General features: G+C 45.3%; 1 protein-coding gene across 1 annotated transcript in view; it reads left to right on the plus strand.

Annotated features, from left to right (window-relative positions):
- HEATR1 (HEAT repeat containing 1) overlaps window positions 1-24,213 on the plus strand; it is a 290,453-nt gene that overhangs the window by 12,620 nt on the left and 253,620 nt on the right. Inside the window, exons 3-5 of the mRNA XM_063918062.1 lie at window positions 5,001-5,142; window positions 5,902-6,003; window positions 17,789-17,929. Coding sequence (XP_063774132.1) covers window positions 5,001-5,142; window positions 5,902-6,003; window positions 17,789-17,929 — 385 coding nt within the window. The remainder of the gene's footprint in view (window positions 1-5,000; window positions 5,143-5,901; window positions 6,004-17,788; window positions 17,930-24,213) is intronic.

Raw genomic sequence — 24,213 nt, forward strand, 5'->3', positions numbered from 1 at the left:
GAGAAGATCCTTATGGACCCGCCAGTGGACGGGTGATGCGGATTCGAAAAAGCATATGGAGGTTCTACCCTATAGGGGAGACGTTGTTTGGGGATGGGCTGGCGGACCTGGGTTCCACAGCTACCGCAGGTAAATTTAACTTTTTACCGTTTATTCCCCAACAGCAGAAGAAAACTCCAACATGTCAGATGCAGTCCTTTCGGTCACAAAAGTCCAGAAGAGGTCGGGGATCCTCCTTCCTTGCCAGAGGTAAGGGTAGAGGGAAAAGAACACCTGCTTCGGCTGGTGCCCAGGAACAGAAGTCCTCCCCGGCTTCTACAAAACCCACTGCATGACGCTGGGGCTCCCCTGCGGGAGTCCGCACCGGTGGGGGCTCGTCTTCGACTCTTCAGCCAGGTCTGGGTCAGCTCAGACCTGAATCCTTGGGCGTTGGAAATAGTTTCCCAAGGCTACAAACTGGAATTCGAAGAGGTGCCCCCACGCCGATTTTTCAAGTCGGCCTTACCAGCTTCTACCCCAGACAGGGATGTAGTGTTAGTTGCAATTCAAACGCTGTGTCAACAGCAAGTAATTATCAGGGTTCCCTTGAACCAACAGGGAAGAGGGTACTATTCAACCCTCTTTGTGGTCCCGAAACCTGGTGGTTAGGTCAGACCTGTTTTGATTCTAAAATCCCTAAACCTGTACATGAAAAGATTCAAATTCAAGATGGAATCGCTCAGGGCGATAATAGCCAGCATGGAGGAGGAGGAGTTTGTGGTGTCACTGGACATAAAGGATGCTTACCTTCATGTCCCCATATAGCCTTCCCATCAGGAGTACCTGAGATTCGCTGTACAGGATTGTCATTACCAATTTCAGACGTTGCCGTTTGGGCTTTCCACGGCCCACAAGGATTTTCACCAAGATAATGGCGGAAATGATGGTGGTCCTGCGCAAGCATGGAGTCACAATTATCCCATACTTGGACGATCTCCTGATAAAGGCGAGATCAAGAGAGCAATTGCTGAGCAATGTGACACTCTCTCTGAGAGTGCTCCAGCAACACGGTTGGATTCTAAATCTACCGAAGTCACAGTTGATTCCGACAACTCGACTAACTTTCCTAGGTATGATACTGGATACGGAACAAAAGAAGGTTTTTCTACCGTTGTAAAAAGCCCAGGACATCCAGAACATGGTCAGAGACCTGCTAAAGCCATAAAGAGTGTCAGTTCATCAATGCACTCGTGTTCTGGGGAAAATGGTGGCAGCCTACAAGGCCATCCCCTTCGGCAGGTTCCATGCAAGGACGTTTCAATGGGACCTTCTGGACAAATGGTCCGGGTCCCATCTACATTTACATCGGAAAATAACACTGTCCCCCGGGACCAGGGTGTCTCTTCTATGGTGGCTGCAAAGTGCTCACCTTCTGGAGGGTCGCAGGTTCGGAATTCAGGACTGGATCCTGGTAACCACGGACGCGAGCCTCCGAGGATGGGGAGCAGTCACCCAAGGAAGAAATTTTCAGGGCCTGTGGTCAGACTAGGAGTCCTGTCTACACATCAACGTGTTGGAGCTAAGAGCCATATACAACGGCCTTCGACAAGCGGAGATTCTTCTTCGCAACCTACCGGTCCTGATTCAATCAGACAATGTCACAGCAGTGGCTCATGTGAACCGCTAAGGCGGGACAAGAAGCAGAGCTGCGATGGCGGAAGCAACCAGGATTCTTCGCTCGGCGGAAAATCACGTAAGCGCTCTGTCAGCTGTCTTCATTCCGGGAGTGGACAACTGGGAAGCAGACTTCCTCAGCAGACACGATATCCATCCAGGAGAGTGGGGACTTCATCAAGAAGTCTTTGCAGTGATAACGGGTCTTTGGGGAGTTCCTCAAATAGACATGATGGTGTCACGCCTCAACAAGAAGCATCGGAGGTATTGTGCCAGGTCCCAGGACCCTCAGGCAGTAGCAGTATACGCCCTGGTAACGCCATGGGTGTTCCAATCGGTCTACGTGTTTCCTCCTCTTCCTCTCATCACAAAGGTGTTGAGGATCATAAGGCGAAAAAGAGTACAGACAATACTCATTGTTCCAGACTGGCCTCGAAGGGCCTGGTACTCAGATCTTCAGGAGATGCTCACAGGAGATCCCTGGCCTCTTCCTCTAAGGGAGGACTTGTTGCAGCAGGGTCCTTGCGTGTTCCAAGACTTACCGCGGTTACGTTTGACGGCATGGCAGTTGAACGCCCGATCCTAGCTGAGAAGGGGAATCCGGAGGAGGTCATCCCTACTCTAATAAAGGCTAGAAAGGAGGTGACTGTAAAACATTATCACCGTATCTGGCGAAAATATGTGTCTTGGTGTGAAACCAAGAACGCACCTACGGAAGATTTTCATTTGGGTCGTTTTCTCCACTTCCTACAGACAGGAGTGGATATGGGCCTGAAATTAGGCTCTAAGGTACAGATTTCGGCCCTCTCGATATTCTTTCAGAAGGAATTGGCTTCTTTTCCAGAAGTCCAGACTTTTGTAAAGGGAGTGCTACACATCCAGCCTCCTTTTGTGCCTCCAGTGGCACCATGGGACCTGAACGTGGTGTTGCAGTTCCTAAAATCACACTGGTTTGAACCACTTAACAAGGTAGAGTTGAAATTTCTTACCTGGAAGGTGGTCATGTTGTTGGTCTTAGCATCTGCAAGGCGAGAGTCAGAATTGGCGGCCTTGTCTCACAAGAGCCCCTACTTGATTTTTCATGTTGATAGAGCGGAATTGAGGACACGCCCATAATTTTTGCCTAAGGTGGTTTCTTCATTCCAAATATCCTCTATCAAAAAGGAAAAAATCAAGCGCTCCTAATTGTGCAATATTACTATATAAGTATACACACACACCTTTAAATGTGCAACAGCTGCTCTCAAAAGGTGCTCTGAACACCTAATAAAACAAAACTAATATTGTCTGAAATTTATCAACAATAAAAGAGAGCAGATAAATAATACAATGACAATTTATTGTTAAATATAACACTTAAAATGCAATATTGCTAATCATTAAAAAATGAATGATACCGCACTATTAGAAACCACTGAACTGATCAATCATATACATTTGTGTTTTCCAAATGATTATGGGAAGAAAAGAAACGTTCTCAATTGCACTGAGGAATGTAAATGTTCAATGTCCCACCAAAAGGATTAAAGATGGTAAAAAGAACACTAGAACCATGGCAGGTCCACTTGATCCTCTTATAAAAGTTGCAACATTTGTATAGATGGAGTATGATGCAGTAGATTCCTCCCACAGCACGTAGGTAAGGCTACAACCCCCCATCGCAATCCGACAGTATAGTATCTCACCGCTGCAGATGTAAGAAGAGACCCGCTTTCAGAGCTTCTGGGCACTGCGGTGCTCGTTGGTGCGGAAGACGTCCCAGCAAGGGAGAGGGGGGGGGGGGGAACCACACACCACGGCTGTATATAGCAGCTTGAAATGATGATCAAAGTGCTGGATCAGCGCTACGGCTGTAAAGTGTAGTGGTCAGGATTCACAATAATGCGGTTAAAGTCCGTTATCCTTAACGCGTTTCTCAGACATAGGGCAAGTCTGTTTCATCAGAAGGTAGTCACTACGACATAGGGCAAGTCGGTTTCATCAGAAGGTAGTCACTACGACATAGGGCAAGTCGGTTTCATCAGAAGGTAGTCACTATTAGAAACCACTGATCAGTTCATTCATTTTTTTAATGATTAGCAATATTGCATTTTAAGTGTTATATTTAACAATAAATTGTCATTGTATTATTTATGCGCTCTCTTTTATTGTTGATAAATTTCAGACCATATTAGTTTTGGTTTCTTCATTCCATTTGAACCATTGTGGTGCCTGTGACTACGAGTGACTTGGAGGATTCCAGGTCCCTGGATGTAGTCAGGGCCTTGAGGATTTATGTAGCCAGGACGGCTAGAATTAGGAAAACAGAGGCTCTGTTTGTCCTGTATGCTGCCAACAAGATTGGCGCGCCTGCTTCGAAGCAGACTATTGCTCGCTGGATCTGTAATACAATTCAGCAGGCTCATTCTACGGCTGGATTGCCGTTACCGCATTCGGTTAAGGCCCATTCCACTAGGAAGGTGGGCTCTTCTTGGGCGGCTGCCCGAGGCGTCTCGGCATTTCAGCTTTGCCGAGCGGCGACTTGGTCGGGGTCAAACACTTTTTTGCTAAATTCTACAAGTTTGATACCCTGGCTGATGAGGACCTAGCGTTTGCTCAGTCGGTGCTGCAGAGTCATACGCACTCTCCCGCCCGATTGGATGCTTTGGTATAAACCCCATGGTCCTTACGGAGTCCCCAGCATCCTCTAGGACGTAAGAGAAAATAATATTTTAAACCTACCGGTAAATCTATTTCTCCTAGTCCGTAGAGGATGCTGGGCGCCCGTCCCAGTGCGGAAACTCTGCAAGACTTGTATATAGTTGTTGTTTACATAAGGGTTATGTTACAGTTGGAATCGGTCTTGGACCGCTACTGTTGTTTGTTCATACTGTTAACTGGTTATGTATGTTCCGGGTTACATGGTATGATTGGTGTGGGCTGGTAGGAATCTTGCCCTTGGATTTATAAAATCCTGCCCTCGTATTGTCCATCTCCTCTGGGCACAGTTCTCTAACTGAGGTCTGGAGGAGGGGCATAGAGGGAGGAGCCAGTGCACACCCATAGGAAAAGTTCTTTTAGGTGCCCATGTCTCCTGCAGAGCCCATCTATACCCCATGGTCCTTACGGAGTCCCCAGCATCCTCTACGGACTAGGAGAAATAGATTTACCGGTATGTTTAAAATCTTATTTTCACAGTGCGTATTTCAGGACCTGCGTCCCTCACTTCCTATAGCGCATAATTGTGAACACTGATAAATCTTTGTAATGATGGAAAATGTTCTTTAAAATTGTGGGTGCAGCGTGACTTTTGGACCAGTTATGAACAGTGAGCATGAAGCTGACACTTTATCTTATTTCTATCCTAGGTTTCATATTCACCTCTACAATCAAGACTGCTTGATAGGATGTGTCCTGCCATACCATGAAACTAAAGTGTTTGTCAGAGTCATTCAGCTTTTAAAGATCTCAGACCCCACTCATAAATGGAACTGGATGCATCCAATCCAGGTAATTCTATAATTAAAAACGTCTGTGTTTCAAGTCACAATGCATACAGTACATTTTAGTGACTTGACTGAACGCTAAAATTCATAGTTGCATATTTATTAAATTATATTTAAGGAATATCCCCTGAAAACACCCCCGTTTTGGGTGGGGATGGGTACTTGCACATATTAAGCATTCCCAGGATTTAAGGAGTAGTGACCACAGCATACATCTATGTTATCTCACACAGAGGCAGATTTATTAAACTCTGTAAAGTGATAATGACCAGCCAATCAGATCCTAACTGCCATGTCACAGGCTGGGTTTGAAAAATGGCAGTTAGGAACTCACTGGCTAGTCCTTTATCACCTTCCAATTTATCACTTCACCGAGTTTATTAAATCTCCCCCACAGTCCCTCCATTTCCGACTGTACCACAAAGCAGCTCCCATAGCTTTTTTGGGGGGAATGCTGTGCTGTCTGCTTTACCTTCATATTCTGGAGCTTGGCCATGGCTGCTATTGATATCTGAAGATGGTATTGGCCTCCAATAGCCTATGGGCTGCTGTGTTGAATATTCTTTCAGGGCGGTTGCACATGCGGTCTGAACTCGGAAGCAGAGTAATAGCATGATTTTGATTTTCATGTTGCAAATTTAGGCAATATTATAATATCCACAGCGCATTTAAAATGCAGAATATGATAAATTGACTCATAGCATGTAAATCGTGTCTTCTCTTACCTGTCCTTAACAGCTGCATTTTTAACTATTTTATACAGAAACCAGGAGTGCCTCTTGCCAGAAGCACTGTAATCACACACTGTTACAAGGACATGGATTTTATGGAGTTCATTTGCAAGTTGCCCACTCAGTCTCTGAAGGTTTGTATTGATCATTACTGTTTCTACTGTAACTTTATGTAAGTGATTCCCTTGAACTGCCCATTTAGCTTTCCCTCATGGAAGTAACAAGTGTTAGTGGAAGCCATGTAAAGCCAGTGGAAGTATGTTTTGTAAAAAAGAAATAAAAATCATCTACTCTTGCTTACTTTTGGACAGTTATTTCTACTTCTATACTATAAAGTGCTGGGTCATAACTTATGGTCGTTTTCCGGTGCGGTGCTCCCTAGGTTGGTGTGGCCAGACTGCTTTGGGGTGGCACATTATAACATTATAGTAGCACTTTTGTAATACTTGGAAATTATTTTTCTACTAATACTAAACTTTTTAGAATTTTAGTTCACACCTTTTAACACGTAGCTTTTGCTTCTTTCTTATTCACACCACTGACACTTTTAACCTTTCACTAGTGTGCTGCCCTGGCGTGGCTGGCTTGGTGGGATTCTGCGCCCTGGGCTTAAATTTAGTATTAGGGACCCACCAGAGACGAGGTCACTTAGATCCTGATCTGTGGGCTGGTATTTGTTTTGCCCAAAAGTATGCCAAGAACCTAGATTTTTGCTCTGTTAAATTGCAGAGTTTATTGTAATTGGGCTGACTAGCAGTGCGTGGTATTATAGAGTGTGCATCTGCACTATAGTTTTCTCTTTGTTTTCCAGTCATTGCCAGATCTAATGCTGCAGCGCATACAGGCTGTACTGGCCTCGTGCCATGACCCAACACAGTATTAAGTGGCTACTGGTGTTTCCTTTTTCTATCCGCTACCTGTGTATATGACTATTAGAATGCTCTGTGTTTTGAAGAAAGAAAACATGATACTGAGGATAATAGAATTATTCTATTGTGCACATAAACTACTACAAGCTACAAAGTGATTTCATGTTCTGTGTATTAAGTTGAGTCAAATGTTTTATTGTCAATATAGGGTAATGTCTCTGCCTTCAGGGATTCCACCCTTTATGTGCAGGAGCTGCTGGAGGTGTCCCACTTCGTACAGATTCAGCATAGCTCAAATGTGTTAGTGGCAGCGCTGCACCTACTATAGGTATATAAATGTGATCTCTGGGAGGTGACACTGTGGCAATGTGTGAACATGAAGCAGGATACTGTATTGAGATATAGGATTTGTATCAATGAGAAGTGCATGCTTGCAATATGTTTGACTGTTGTTCATAAAGCTGGAGTGTTCCAACACTGAGAAACCAGTTTTGTTGTACACAGCAAAAATGATGTTATAGGGGGAAATGTAAAAAATGTATTCGACTAGAACCCAGAAAATTGGGTTAGTCAGTAACTACTCACCTTCCGAAGTGGGATCTTTTGCATCCAGCGTCAAAAGCTGGTCTTCTGCAGCAACGGTGAGATTGTGAGGTGTGTGTGTGTGTTTGCTTGCAAGTAAGTTTGTGTGCATGTGTGGGACACCCCATGGACCACTTCTCCACTCTTTTCATTGCTTTTCTCTAACGTCCTTGAGGATGCTGGGACTCCGTAAGGACCATGGGGAATAGACAGGCTCCGCAGGAGATAGGGCACTTTAAGAAAGCTTTGTATTCTGGGTGTGCACTGGCTCCTCCCTCTATGACCCTCCTCCAGACCTCAGTTTTACACTGTGCCCAGAGCAAGATGGGTGCACTGTAGAGAGCTCTCCAGAGTTCTCTGCCTGAAAGCATTTTTGTTTGGATTTTTCTTCTACTTTTTACTACTTTTTCACAGGGAGCACTGTTGGCAATGGGCTCCCTGCATCGAGGGACTGAGGAGAGAGGAGCAGACCTTCTTGTCAAAGATAGGCTCTGCTTCCTCGGCTACTGGACACCATTAGCTCCAGAGGAGGTGAACGCAGGTTCTTACTGGGCGTCCACCCCCGGAGCCGCGCCGCCGTTCTCCTCACAGAGCCAGAAGTACAGAAGTCAGAAGACGTCTCAGGCGGCAGAAGCCTTCAGCTTCACTGAGGTAACGCACCGCACTGCAGTTGTGCGTCATTGCTCCCATACACCTCACACACTCCGGTCACTGTAAGGGTGTAGGGCGCAGGGGGGGGCGCCCTGGGCAGCAATATAACCTCTACATGGCAAAAAGACTATATACATGTACAGGTGGGCTCTGTACATGTATATAAAAGAGCCCCCGCCATATTTTACTAAGTTTGAGCGGGACAGAAGCCTGCTGCCGAGGGGGCGGGGCTTCTCCCTCAGCACTCGCCAGCGCCATTTTCTCTCCACAACACTGCTGAGAGGAAGCTCCCCGGACTCTCCCCTGCTCACACACGGTGAAAGGGTGCTTAAAAGAGAGGGGGGAGGGGCACATAATTGGCGGTTTACATATTACACAGCACTGCTGGGGAAAAACATTTTGTGTTGGTCTCCAGGGTTATTGCGCTGGGGTGTGTGCTGGCATACTCTCTCTCTGTCTCTCCAAAGGGCCTTGACAGGGATACTGTCTTCAGAAAAGGGGTTCCCTGTGTGTGTGAAGTGTGTCGGTACGCGTGTGTCGACATGTTTGACGAGGAAGGCTCGCTTACGGTGGAGGGGGAGTGTTTGAATGTCAGGTCGCCGTCGGCAACGCCGACACCGGAATGGGTGGATATGCTGAATGTCTTAAATGCAAATGTAAATCTATTGCATAAAAGGTTAGACAAGGCAGAAGCTAGGGATCATTCAGGTACCCAGTCCATGCTTGTCCCTATAGCGCAAGGCCCGTCGGGGTCTCAGAAGCGCACCATATCCCAGATCGATGACACAGATACCGACACAGATTCTGACTCTAGTGTCGACTATGAAGATGCAAAATTACAGCCGAAGGTGGCTAAGGGTATACGGTACATGATTATGGCCATTAAAGAGGTTTTGCATATTACTGAGGAGCCCCCTGTCCCTGACACGAGGGTACACATGTATAAAGAGAAAAAGCCTGATGTCACTTTTCCATCATCATTTGAGTTAAGTGAATTGTGCGAAAAGGCTTGGGACTCTCCTGATAGGAGACCACAAGTTCCCAAAAGGATTCTTATGGCGTATCCTTTTCCACAAACGGATAGGATACGATGGGAATCTTCACCAAAAGTGGACAAGGCGCTGACACGCTTGTCCAAAAAGGTGGCACTGCCTTCTCAGGATACGGCTTCCCTCAAGGAACCGGCCGATCGCAGGCAGGAAATTAACTTGAAGCACATTTACACTCACTCCGGTACTATTGCTAGACCGGCTATGGCGTCGGCCTGGGTTTGTAGTGCAGTTGTGGCATGGGCAGATTCCTTATCTGCGGAGATTGACACCTTAGATAGGGATGCCATTCAAATGACCATAGAGCATATCAGAGATGCTGCCTTGTATATGAGAGATGCTCAAAGAGACATTTGTTTATTAAGCTCCAGAATAAATGCTATGTCTATTTCTGCTAGGCGACTCCTGTGGACCCGGCAGTGTACGGGAGATGCCGATTCTAAGCGGCACATGGAGTCCTTGCCGTACAAGGGGGAGGAGTTGTTTGGAGACAGCCTCTCGGACCTAGTCTCTACGGCTACGGCTGGTAAGTCGAATTTCTTACCTTATGTCCCCCCGCAGCATACTAAGAAGGCACCTCATTATCAAATGCAGTCCTTTCGTTCCAATAAAAACAAGAAGGTGCGGGGATCGTCCTTTGTTACCAGAGGAAAAGGCAGGGGAAAGAAGCTGCACACAGCTAGTTCCCAAAAGCAGAAGTCCTCCCCTGCGTCTGCAAAGTCCACCGCATGATGCTGGGGCTTCCCGGGGGGAGGCAGATCGGGTGGGGGCTCGTCTTCGGTTTTTCAGCCACGTCTGGGTTCAATCGCAGGTGGATCCCTGGGCAATAGAGATTGTTGCTCAGGGGTACAGGCTGGAATTCGAAGACTTGCCTCCTCGCCGGTTTTTCAAATCGGCTCTACCGACTTCCCCGTCAGAGAGGGAGTCACTGTTGACCGCAATCCAAAAATTGTATGTTCAACAGGTGATTGTCACAGTTCCTCATCTCCAGCAGGGAGAGGGATATTATTCAACCCTGTTTGTGGTCCCGAAACCGGACGATTCGGTCAGGCCCATTTTAAACCTGAAATCTCTGAACTTGTACTTGAAACGGTTCAAGTTCAAAATGGAATCACTCCGGACGGTCATCGCCAGCCTGGAGGGGGGGATTGGATGGTGTCCCTGGACATAAAGGATGCATACCTTCATGTTCCAATATTCCCCCCTCATCAGGCATTCCTGAGATTTGCAGTGCAGGACTGTCACTACCAATTTCAGACGTTGCCGTTTGGGCTTTCCACGGCCCCGAGGATTTTCACCAAGGTAATGGCGGAAATGATGGTGCTCCTGCGCAGGCAGGGGGTCACAATTATCCCATACTTGGACGATCTCCTAATAAAGGCGAGATCTCGGGAGAAGTTGCTGGACAGCGTGTCTCTGTCCATGAAGACGTTGCAGCTACACGGCTGGATTATCAATATACCGAAGTCCCAGTTAGTTCCTACAACGCGTCTGACCTTTCTGGGCCTGATCCTAGATACAGACCAGAAAAAGGTTTTTCTTCCGATCGAAAAGGTTCAGGAACTCATGACCATGGTCAGGAACCTATTGAAACTAAAGAAGGTTTCAGTGCATCGGTGCACGCGGGTCCTGGGGAAGATGGTGGCTTCATACGAGGCCATCCCTTTCGGCAGATTCCATGCGAGGACTTTTCAATGGGACCTCTTGGACAAGTGGTCCGGGTCCCATTTACAAATGCATCAAAGGATCACCCTGTATCCCAGGACCAGGGTATCTCTCCTGGGGTGGCTGAACAGTGCTCACCTTCTAGAGGGTCGCAGGTTCGGCATTCAGGACTGGGTCCTGGTAACCACGGACGCAAGCCTCCGAGGCTGGGGAGCAGTGGCACTGGGAAGAAATTTCCAATGTCTCTGGTCAAGCCTGGAGACTTGTCTCCACATCAACGTCCTGGAGTTGAGGGCCATATACAACGCCCTGCGCCAAGCGGAGAACTTACTTCAGAGAAGACCGGTTCTGATTCAGTCAGACAATGTCACGGCAGTGGCTCATATAAACCGCCAAGGCGGAACAAGGAGCAGAGTGGCCATGGCAGAAGCGACCAGGATTCTACGCTGGGCGGAAAGCCATGTAAGCGCGCTGTCCGCGGTGTTCATCCCGGGGGTGGACAACTAGGAGGCGGACTTAAGCGCGCTGTCCGCGGTGTTCATCCCGGGGGTGGACAACTGGGAGGCGGACTTCCTCAGCAGGCACGACCTGCATCCGGGGGAGTGGGGACTTCATCAAGAAGTCTTTGCACAGATCGCGGATCGGTGGGGCCTGCCTCAAATAGACATGATGGCGTCCCGTCTCAACAAAAAGCTAAAGCGGTATTGTGTCAGGTCAAGGGACCCTCAGGCTTTAGCGGTAGACGCTCTGGTGACACCTTGGGTGTTCAGATCGGTCTATGTGTTTCCTCCTCTTCCTCTCATACCCAAGGTGTTGAGAATTGTAAGAATAAGCAGGGTCAGAACAATCCTCATTGTTCCAGATTGGCCACGGAGGACTTGGTACTCGGAACTACAAGAGTTGCTCACAGAAGATCCGTGGCCTCTTCCTCTAAGGCAGGACCTGCTGCAGAAGGGGCCCTGTCTGTTCCAAGACTTACCGCGGCTGCGTTTGACGGCATGGTGGTTAAATGCCGGATCCTAGCGGAAAAAGGAATTTCGGAGGAAGTCATTCCTACCCTGATCAAGACTAGGAAAGACGTGACGTTAAAACATTATCACCGTATATGGCGGAAATATGTTTCTTGGTGTGAGGCCAGAGCTACTCCTACGGAGGAGTTCCACTTGGGCCGTCTACTTCACTTCCTTCAAACAGGAGTGACCTTGGGCCTAAAATTAGGGTCCATAAAGGTCCAGATTTCGGCCTTATCCATTTTCTTTCAAAGAGAATTAGCCTCTCTTCCTGAGGTACAGACTTTTGTGAAGGGGGTGCTGCATATTCAGCCTCCCTTTGTGCCTCCGGTGGTGCCTTGGGATCTTAACGTGGTGTTACGTTTCCTCAAGTCACCTTGGTTTGAACTACTTAAAACTGTAGAGTTGAAATACCTCACATGGAAAGTGGTCATGTTGTTGGCGTTAGCTTCGGCGAGACGTGTTTCAGAATTGGCGGCTTTATCGCATAAAAGCCCATACTTGGTTTTTCACGTGGATAGGGCAGAGTTGAGGACTCGTCCTCACTTTCTGCCAAAAGTGGTCTCATCTTTTCATGTGAACCAACCTATTGTAGTGCCTGTGGCTACAAGGGACTTGGAGGATTCTGAGTCCCTGAATGTAGTCAGGGCTTTGAAGATTTATGTGACCAGAACGGCTCGGATCAGGAAGATTGAAGCTTTGTTTGTTCTGTATGCGGCCAACAAGGTTGGCGCCCCTGCTTCAAAGTAGACTATTGCTCGCTGGATCTGTAACACGATTCAGCAGGCGCATTCTACGGCAGGATTGCCGTTACCGAAATCGGTTAAGGCCCACTCCACTAGGAAAGTGGGCTCTTCTTGGGCGGCTGCCCGAGGGGTCTCGGCATTACAGTTGTGCCGAGCAGCTACTTGGTCGGGGACAAACACCTTTGCAAAGTTCTGTAAGTTTGATACCCTGGCTGAGGAGGACCTCCTGTTTGCTCAATCGGTGCTGCAGAGTCATCCGCATTCTCCCGCCCGTTTGGGAGCTTTGGTACAATCCCCATGGTCCTTACGGAGTCCCAGCATCCTCAAGGACGTTAGAGAAAATAAGATTTTACTTACCGGTAAATCTATTTCTCGTAGTCCGTAGAGGATGCTGGGCGCCCGTCCCAAGTGCGGACTTCTTCTGCAAGACTTGTATATAGTTATTGCTTACATAAGGGTTATGTTATAGTTTTCGGTGATACCGTGGCTATGTTGTTGTTCATACTGTTAACTGGGTAAGTTTATCACAAGTTATACGGTGTGATTGGTGTGGCTGGTATGAATCTCGCCCTTAGATTTACAAAAATCCTTCCTCGTACTGTCCATCTCCTCTGGGCACAGTTTCCCTAACTGAGGTCTGGAGGAGGGTCATAGAGGGAGGAGCCAGTGCACACCCAGAATCCAAAGCTTTCTTAAAGTGCCCTATCTCCTGCAGAGCCTGTCTATTCCCCATGGTCCTTACGGAGTCCCAGCATCCTCTACGGACTTCGAGAAATAGATTTACCGGTAAGTAAAATCTTATTTTTACATCCTCCCCTATATTCCATTGTATGCTTTTGTGAGGTGCATTCGATTCTCTTTCTTATAATGCTTGATTTCTTTTTTCATACACAATCTGTGTCCAAGCTAGGAACGAAGAAGACAGACAGAGCGTCCACTCATTTGGCAAGAGGGTGGTATGGTCTTTGACCATAATTCCATGGAATTAGGTGTTCATGAAGTCAAAAGTTCTTCCAATGCGTATCACAAGTGTGGCTTCATCGGGAACACACTTAGGTGCACCATATAAATTTATTTGTCCATTATTTCAAGCTATTTACTTATGTTTGACAATTTTTTTTTCTTACTTTTTTATTTTTTTATTTTAGTAAATGCCCATTACAGGTTGAGTATCCCTTATCCAAAATGCTTGGGACCAGAGGTATTTTGGATATGGGATTTTTCCGTATTTTGGAATAATTGCATACCATAATGAGATATCATGGTGATGGGACCTAAATATAAGCACAGAATGCATTTATGTTACATATACACCTCATACAGACAGCCTGAAGGTCATTTTAGCCAATATTTTTTATAACTTTGTACATTAAACAAAGTGTGTGTACACTCACACAATTAATTTATGTTTCATATACACCTTATATACACAGCCTGAAGGTCATTTAATACAATATTTTTAATAACTTTGTGTATTAAACAAAGTTTGTGTACATTGAGCCATCAGAAAACAAAGGTTTCACTATCTCACTCTCACTCAAAAAAGTCCGTATTTCGGAATATTTGGATATGGGATACTCAACCTGTAATTACATATAACTTGAAAATACATTTTGCACAGTCTGTATAAATGAACACAAGAACTTGTCTGTGATAGCTCCAGATCATAAAACAACAAGAACGAAAATAGCTATTGTATTTTAAAAGTTTTTGTTGCTTTCTAAAGTATGCCTAACCTAACCATATAGTGCTTAAGAAAACAGCACCCATATCAAATATACAATGCAAACCTTGGATTGGGAGATAAAAAAACAAAAAAGAGGAAAAATAAAAGAAATAAAGAGAGAGAGAAAAGAGAGAAACGAGCAGAAAATCGAACGATAAACACAAATTGGCATACAGGCAGAGGAGGCCTTCATCAAGGTAGAGGCAAAACCCGGTATTCCCAACAGACCCACCCCTAGTTATTCCACGCCATTCAAGTTTGCATAGAAAAAAATGATGAGGCGCTTTCAAACACCTTCCAAATGTGTTCCTGTGTAGATGAGGCTAAGATGTCTATGTAGGGGCCCCATTTCTTGTCAATTTCTTTTTCAATCCGAAAAGTAGCTATGCATCTCTCATGATACAACACTTCAAGTATTGCCACTTTCCATTCTCCTACGTCGAGGCTGTCGAAATCCAATGTCTTAAGATCACTTGTTTAGCCACTGTTACCATAACAGAGAAAATGGAGACTAGATGTGCTAATCCATATTGTAACGTCCAGGGAGAGAAATCCGCGAACAATAAAGGTCTAGCTATGTTTGACAACTGTTAGACGCATCTTAGTGGTGTGTAACCACTTTACCTTGCATCATTTTGGGAAACATAGAAGCCTACTGTATATTTTGGAGGACTTGCAGTATCCTGTTTAGCATGTATGTTAACTGTATCCATTACTCAGTTCCTACTTTTACCCCTTTTACAAAATGAGAAAAGAGAGAGGGGTTACTGCATCGGTTTGCATCGATAAACTTCCCAGTCCAGAATGTAAATGCAAATCGTATTCACATAGGGGGTGTGCTACCAACTACCAATACATACCCTCCAACAATTTACATTTAAAAATCGGTACAAATTTGAAAAGGGTGTGTGGCTATGTCCCTTTTCCTATACTTTCAATGAAAGCTTGGAGAGCCAAAAATCGATACAGACCATAAAAAAAAAGGTACTGTACATGCCAAAAAGGTACAGCTGGAGGGTATGCCAATAGGATTACTACATTACAAAAGGAGGGTAGTATAATGGTGCACTATTGAATATTCTATGCCATTAGACAATAAAATATAACTTTTATTATGAATTAATTAAAAGTAAATTAATCCCCCACAAGGAAATTTAAAATAGCATATTAAAATGTAAGAGTATGGAAAGAAAGTTGGAAATATTAAAATATTGTGCCGGAGGCCCTCTTGTACAGTTGCTTAGCCTCCTTAGACTGTCCTGTATACCAATACGCTTCACACTTACTTACAAGTATCTGAATGATCGATAGTATGTTACTTATTATTCAACCATTGTCGGATGAATAGGCTGCAATATATAGTTTTGTTTACACAATCCTCATTGGTTTATTGCAATAAAGAAATTTTCTTATTAATCGTATGTTTTTCTGTCAAATCTTCCCTTGTAATAGATGTAGCATATACTTCCTGTGTTCTAATCAATACTTATCAGATACCGTGTATAGCTTCAGTACTAATAAACATAAGAAGTAAATATAATTGATGTAATAAAAAAAAAAAAAAAAAAGACTAGCAACAATTGTATCTTATCTGAATATGACATTCATATATAAGTGGAATTTCTCCATGCACCAACGTCCTATTATAAGTTTTGTATGTGTCCTAGGATGTTATATCTATTATCGGTGACAGTGTTATGCCTTGAGATTTTTACTGTGTTCTTCAGTCTGACCGTGTTATTTAATTTCTAAAATACTGGAAAATCAGAATTATTCCAGCAACCACTTAAGAGATTCTTTCCAACACATTTAATGTTTCTGTGATCTTCTCATTATTTTATGTAGCACATAAAGCTATATCATAAATGTGTGATTAGTCAACACAATAAATTAGTGACTATCACTACGTTTATATATAGCCGATACTGTTATTTAAATACAGATAATCTCATTTGCAGCTTATATAGTAAGCAGGGGCAGTTTAGGTTATGCACATTTAATCAAAGGACAGGTGTCATGCAATTTCACTTACACGGTTGCTGGTTATTTGGCAATGTTATCCACTACTCCTCATATGGTAAGTGAGCTCATTAGTCTTGTGTTTATTCAGGAGTATGTTAAGTAGAGCGATTTGTACTGCTTACAGAGATCTGGCAGTGTTCTTGCCAGGCAAACCAGTGGTGCTGTCTGTCTTAGCTACTATTACAAACAATTATGTATACACAATTCATTCACTTTCCATCTTAGATAGTTTGCTTCAAAACATTAATTGCATACAAAATTGCTGATAAAGCTTATATGCTGTTAATAGAAAAACTAAACTCGCTTCCACCTATCTTGCAGCCATATGTACATGTGTGCCAGCCTGAGAGTTTTCTCTCTCATCCATCTGGGGGATGCTGCGCACTTACACTCGGGTTAGAGTGTGTGAGTATGGAGTTTGGCACGCACAAGCTATGAAAAGTACTAACTCCTCCCCCTCTATCCCCTCCCATCAATCCTCTGTTCAAAGGAAGTACTCCTCAGTTCACTTTTAATAGTAGTCATATCAGAACATGTTAGGAGCCCGAGGAGCAAAACAAACCCAGCACTCATAACGATCTAATAAACATACTTGTGTAATCGCTGCCAGATAAATTCAAGATATTAAAGTATCATAGGTTAAATCCTTATAACTAACACTTTGTATGCGAAAGTTTAATGTACGTTGTGGGCCCCTGGCGCATTACTCCGGTACACATTTAGCTTGTGGCTTATTCATGGAGACAACCTGGGATTTGCAACACTGTTCCAATTTGGGTCATACCCAGGATTTACCGCGTTTCCACTGTGCAGTGCTGACCCAGGATATTCCCGGGTTGGCACTGTTCACAGTGCACAGGGGTGCAGTGTCTTTAAAGCATCATCTCCAAGCGCCGGGCAATCTGCTGATCGGGATCACAGTGGCTGATCGGAACCCCTGACAGCTGCTGGGCAGCCCCAGCCACTGTCTCTGTGCAGTGAATGGACGCCACCCTCATGCGCGTGGCATCCATTCACCTCCACCCTGGCAGCTGTCTGCATAGCAGGGTAGACCGCAGCGGAGACTGCGAGCGCCCTGTCCCCCGACCGCCCGCAGGATGCTGCGGTTGGGAGGTTTAGGCTCTCCTATTGCTGTATACTGGTCCTGGGTCGGATGACCCCGGGTTACCCATTTACACTGCTCTTTATGACGGGTCCTATCCGTGTTTAACCCTGGTTGGATTGCTTGGTCACCGGACCTGGGTAATTTTTTTGGTAGCCATTGACACGGAGGCCTGACCCGGGTCAACCCAGCAATAACCCGGGATTTTGAGTTTGTGTAAAAGAGGTATCGGTGGCATGGCCATAGAGATCACTGCAAGCTTAATGAGAAATTCCTAATGGCTTTGTTTTTATCCTGTGTCTTCACTCCTTAAGCCATTAAAGTCTGGTGTGACATAATGCTAATAAATACTACCCTGCTTTTTTTTCTTAGTCCAAGTAGTGGAAGTGATAATAGATTAAGATTTGTATTTTGCCTTTTAGCACTTCAGTGATATGTAAACTTTATTTGAGATTTTGGCGATGCTTAATCATGTAGTTTCCGGTTTGTTTTTTCAGGTCTTTTCTGAGGACACGGGAGAGGCTGCCAAACTGAGGGTCTTGATGTCTTTTTATGCATCAACAATTGTGTCTGCTTTGGATGCTGCCGAGAAGATTTCTGACGCACTGATTGCTAAACTCCTTCCTTACGTGCAGAAGGTACTAATATGACAGTAACTGTAATATGTCTCTGCTTACTGTGATGTGTTATAGGTCATGCTCTAGGAGGACTGCCATCTAATGCGATGATAAAGGTAACACCTCCTACTCCGTTGCTGTTTTGGTGCCACATTTATTAGCAAGTTATTTTAATGGAAATTATTTAGGATAAATAAGAAATAATACTCAGCAACCAAGGCCAGGGAAAGTCTTGGGGTCATTCTGTTTAAAGAGCACATGTGACCAGATCCCCATTCAGAAAGACCCCCCCCCCCCCCCCACCGTTTCTGAATTGCATTACAAGATGTACGCGTATTTTGAGGACCTGTTATCAGCAGGACTGCCATTCACCAATGTCATTACCACTTAGGCAGCGCTCCTGCGCCTCTGGATGGTCATGATCATTTTATGTCTGCATGACATCCTGATGACGGCCTGTTACAGGGAGTTTGGCAATTCAGCATCTTGAGCTATTCATGCAGACACTAAACATGCCCAAATCATTATTGGCCCTTGGCTGAAATTTTTTCTTCATCCGTCCCTTAGGGGTTTATTGCAGGTTCTCTCTTAGCTACGTTATGGCAGAGGGTTTTCCTTCACCAACAGTCAGTCTCTCTCCCCAGCTTCAACATCGGCCACTATTACTACTGCATGCTGATAATAGATGTCTCTCACACCTCTCAAGCTTCTTCCTCCAGTCTCATGGTGCTGGATGAATTCCTCTCACCTGGTGATCTAGAGACCCTTCTTACTTTCTACAGACCACTACAGGTTGCATCCTTTTTAAAGTTTGGGAGGTCAATGTACCTTCACGAGCTGGTCTAAAGGGACATGGTCGCTTCAGTATTCATTAACTTAGATCTGTAGGCCCTCTTTATTGGAGCCGATTGGCTGTAGCTGTGACAAATGACTCCTATTAAAGGATAATTTTTTTCAACTGTAATTCAGACAATGTTCATGACTCTTGTCTTCGTGTTTTTTTTTTTTTTTTTTGTGTGATTTGTCACTTACTGCAGTCTCTTAGCTCCCAAGTTAAGTCCCACGGCTAATTTAATTCCCCCGCCTAAGTTCCTACCCATTCACTCTCTACAGTAGTTTTATTTTAAATAAGTTTTTTTTTTTTTCCCCTGAGTCGTGGGGACTTGTGTTTCATTGTTGTACTGTTTTTTTCGGTGTGCATGATGAGTAAAGCTAATGCAAAATCAAAAAAGCAGCTTGTCAATGACACTTGCACAGTGTGTCTTGCAAACAATGGTCCAAATACGAACCTCTGTCCTCATCCTCCTTGGGCGATGATAGCAGGTGTGATGTCTGAGGTAAAATTGAGGCGACGCTGCGCGAAAAGATCTTGAGGAGGCAAGGTTTGATTCTAGGGTAATACCGTCTGAACTGCCAGAGTGGGCTCAGGATATGTCAAGGACTTTGCAGGGTTTACAAAAGTTCAGGTCTAGCTCAATTCCTAAAAGTAGTCATAATTTACCGGTTTCAGCTGTGGTGCATTCTGATGATTCAATACCAGACCTTATATCTCAGGAGGGACAAGAGGAAGGTGAATTAGGCCAGGAGTCAGATAGAGAGTTCGGCCATTGATAATCTCATCAGGGCAGTACGCCAGGTTCTAAATTTTTCTGAGACTGAGGAACCTCTTTCAACTGATGAAATTTTATTTGCTAAAAAACAGAGGGCAACTGTGTGTTTTCCTTATTAAGAGTCTCTTAATAATCTGTTAACGGAAGCATGGAAAACAGACTGTCCCCCCAGTAGCCTGAGAAATACATTTGTCCAATTTTGGACCAAATAACATATCGCCACTTCTATTCCTCGTTTTGACTCTGCCTCTGCCTGCCAAGAACGCAGCCAAAGCACCCGTCGGGCCGCAACTACTGAAGCTGAAAGACGAGAACTATCCTGGCCAACATCCATAGAAGCCGTACCTAAATACTCAGCAGATTCACAGATATGATCAGCAAGAAGTATAAGCTGGCCTAAGGGAAGATCCTGTTGTAGGCCCAACTTAAGCTGTGTTGCCCATGCAACTACAGCCTTGTTAACCCAAACTCTTAACTAAAGCAGGTCTAGGCAACACCCCTACTGCTGTATACATTGACTTTAGCATAGCTTCTAGCTTACGCTCTGTCGGGTCTTTAAGCGTCGTTGCAGCGGGGACCGGAATGGTTAAATTTTTTTAAAGTTTGAAACGGAGGAATCCACTGTTGGTGGATTTTCCCATTTAGTTGTCATAGAGTCTGGGAAAGTGTAGTTAGACAAAAACTGCCTAGACATCGAAAACCGTTTGTCTGGATTTTTCCTGCCATTGCCTGCACCAGTTCCTAAAAGGAAATACGCTGGACCAGCGTACAAATTTTTTCAAGGCCGTGCGAGAGGAACAACCATACAGAGTAGACGTGGTAGAGGACCTGGTTTTCAACAAACCCCTAAATGTTGTCAGGACACAAAGGCAGCTAACAAGCCGGTGGGATGATGGGCTTCCAGCCCATCTCGGATCGTTAGTTGTGGGAGCACACCTTCAGACATTTCACTTGGCGTGGTTTCAGACATCCACAGATGGGTGGATCTGCAATTTAATTTTCAAAGGTTACAAAATAGAGACAGGCATGCCTGTGTCAGGAGACAAAAAGGCGGTTCTACAGAGCGCAATTCAGTCTCTCGTAGATTCAGCAGTTTTGATTCAGGTTCCAGTTCACCAACAGGGTCAAGGTTATTATTCCAATCTTTTTATAGTACCAAAGCCGGACAGCTCGGTCAGACCAATATTGAACCTGAAGGGGCTCAATCAGTACGTCACTTACTACAGATTCAAGATGGAATCCCTGTGGTCGGTGATTGCAGGTCTAGAACTGAAAGGAAAGGAGTTCATGATTTCGCTGGATCTCAAGGATGCGTGCTTACACTTCCAATTTGGCCACCGCATCAGGCATACTTAAGGTTTGCAGTACAACAAAACCATTATCAATTTTGGGCACTACCGGTGGCCTCTCATCAGCGCCTCGGGTATTCACAAAGGTGATGTCTGTGATGATTGCTCATCTCCGATCCCTGGGAGTGAATAATAGTTCCGTACTAAGACGACCTTCTCATCAAGGCTCCGTCTCAACAAATACTTCTTCAACATGCCTTACTAACATACAATGTACTAGTTCAGCACGGTTGGATTGTCAACTTCAAGAAATCAAGCCTGGTTCCGTGTCAAAGCATTCAATTCCTAGGAATTATTCTGGATACGGTGGATTAACGAATTTACCTGCCAGGACAAGTTTTCGTCATCTCGTACAGTTAGTGCTCAAACCACGTACAGTCTCTGTGCACCTGTGCATTCGACTGCTAGGAAAGATGTTTGTGTCTTTCGAAGCACTCCAGTTCGGAAGATTTCACTCACATCCTTTTAGCTAGATCTTCTAGCACAGTGGTGCTATCATCTCCAAATTCATCAGATGATGCGGTTGTCTCCAAGGGCCAGAGTATCACTACTCTGGTGGCTCCAAGTACAACATCTCACCGCAGGAAAACTGGTCAGAGTCTGGAATTGGATAATTCTGACGACGGATGCAAGTCTCCGAGATTGGGGAGCAGTGGCCCTACATTGTCAATTTCAGGGTCTCTGGTCAGGCTGAGAAAGATTACGGTCAATAAATGTCCTGGAACTCAGGGCAATCTACAACGCTCTGCATGAGGCAGTTCAAATACTCCAGTCTCAGCCTGTTAAGGTTCAGGCAGACAACACAACGGCAGTCGCATACATCAACAAACAAGGAGGGACTCGAAGTCGCATGGCCATGCGAGAAGTTGCTCGAATCCTGAATTGGGCCGAGCATCACCGAGTGATATTGTCGGCAGTGTTCACTCCAGCAGTAGACAACTGGGAAGCAGATTATCTCAGCAGTCAGGATTTTCATCCAGGAGAATGGGCCTTGCATCCAGAAGGGTTCCAGATGTTGGTCCAGCGGTGGGGTTACCCACAAGTGGATCTAATGGCATCTCGCCAAAATCATCAAACTCCCCAGTATGTGTCCAGAAGAAGAGATCCAAAGGCAGTGGCAGTGGATGCTCTCACAATAGCGTGGCCGTACAGCCTTGTGTACTGTTTCCACCATTTCCGCTGCTTCCTCGGTTGCTAAAGCGGATCAAAAGAGAATCCATTACCGTCATACTAGTGGCACCTCATTGGCCTCAGAGAGCATTGTTCTCGAATCTCCACGGTCTACTGGCAGACGATCCGTGGCCGCTTCTGCTACGTCCAGACCTACTACAACAGGGTCCGTTCCTTTACCCCAATGTAGTGCTGCTGTGTTTGACGGGGTGGCTGTTGAAACCGCTCTCTTAAGACAAGAGGGCATTCCAGAGTCTGTTATACCAACTATGTTACGTGCTAGGAAGCCAGCTCGTTATCATAGAATTTGGCGAGCTTATAAAGGTTGGTGTGAAGCTCAGAAGTTTCCGACATCTTCTTTCAAGTTATCCCGTCTTTTGCTATTTTTTACAGGTGGGGTTAGATGGAAGACTACGTTTAATTACAGTAAGGGCTGTTTCACATTACCTGGTTTACACCGGATGGCAATAAAGCCGGACAAACTTTGCCCGGCTTTTTGCCATCCGGCATGGTCTTTCACACACAACGACTTTGAGCTGTGTATAATGCTGTGCGCATGCACAGCGGCTAAAAAAAAAACATTGTGTGTGAAAGCTCCCCTTCACACACACTGTTTTCTGCCTACAAAGACTGCATGGCCCCGGCCCGGCAGCCGGACCTTCCAGTGGATCGACCTCCCAGCTGAGCCGTGTGAAAGGACACATTGCTCTGAATGTGTCTCAGCAGCACGGCCGCGTCAAAAAGCTGTCCGGGATTTTGCCGGGTGGCAGAAGCCGGCGCGTGTGTAATAGCCCTAAAGGTGCAGGTCTCTGCCTTGTCAATTTTCTTCCAAAGGCATTTGGCTCTTTTGCCAACAGTTCACACTTTCCTGCAAGGTGTCCTTAGAGTTCAACCTCCATTCATTCCACCTACAGCTCCATGGGACTTGAATCTAGTTTTAGGTGTTTTGCAGTCTTCAATTTTTGAACCCTTACAACACGTGAATGTTAAGTTTCTAACTTGGAAAACAGTGCTTCTCCTAGCCTTAGCTTCGGAAAGGCGTGTTTCAGAATTGGGTGCCTTGTCATGCAAGCCACCGTATCCGGTATCTCTTGATGAGAGCGGAACTTCGGATGAATCCCGCTTTTCTACCGAAAGTAGTTTCTTCTTTCAGTCAACCAATCGTAGTTCCTGTTTTTTTCAGACGCTTCAGGAACTCCAGCTACTTTGGATGTGGTTCGTGCGCTTTGCATTTATGTAGCTCGAACATCAACAGTACATAAAACAGATACATTGGGCGGTAGTCACTTCTTTTCACCCCCTTTCAGACCCGTTCTGTTTCTGCTGACGGGCGTGGTGTAATTTCAGCTCGCTACCCTTTGCGCAGCTAAACTTTAGAAAGGAGATTGGGCGTGATATATCATTTGAATACCGCCCATTGTTTGTTCTCTATGATGCGGTCAAGATAGGGTGGCCAGCTTCCAAGCAGACCTTGGCTAGATGAATTAAGCTGACCATTTGTCAAGTGTACTTTGATGCTAGTCTAAAACTGCCTACATCTGTTTCAGCACATTCCATGCATACTGTGGGAACGTCATGGGCAGCAGGTCGTGGAGCTTCTACGACGCTACTTCGCCGTGCAGCTGTATGGTCATCAGTGCACACGTATGTGCGCTTTTACACGTTTGATATGTTTGCGGCTTCAGCATCTAGCTTTGGCCTCCTAGTGTTACAGGTGCCTACCAGCTCTCCCGCCCAAGGGGGAAACTGGTACGTCCCAAGAGTACTTCAGTGACCCCTAGTGGATGAGAAAGAAAATACTATTTTGGTTCTTACTAGATAAATCCTTTTCTTTGAATCCACAGGGGGCACTGGATGCCCACCCAGAACAGTTTCACGTGGCTTGCGGTAAGTTTAGCAGATCTTATGGTAACACATTCTCACCGACTTGTTCAAATGTTAAGGTGATTGTTTTCTATTGTTGTGTCAACTTTGTAGTTGTCCGTTATGTTATAATGATTATATGTAATTCTCCATTGTTCATCCTCTCTATCGCTCCTGTTCGGCTCGGTAAAAAAACACTGAGGTATCTTGGGAGTAAGGAGGGGGTGGAGGGTTACTAATTTAAATATTTAAATGTGCCTATCCCTGCTAACGCCCCGTACATATCCCAAGAGTGCTCCAGTCCCCCCCGTGG

Source organism: Pseudophryne corroboree, chromosome 4 (assembly GCF_028390025.1).
Source record: "Pseudophryne corroboree isolate aPseCor3 chromosome 4, aPseCor3.hap2, whole genome shotgun sequence".
Lineage (NCBI taxonomy): Eukaryota > Metazoa > Chordata > Amphibia > Anura > Myobatrachidae > Pseudophryne > Pseudophryne corroboree.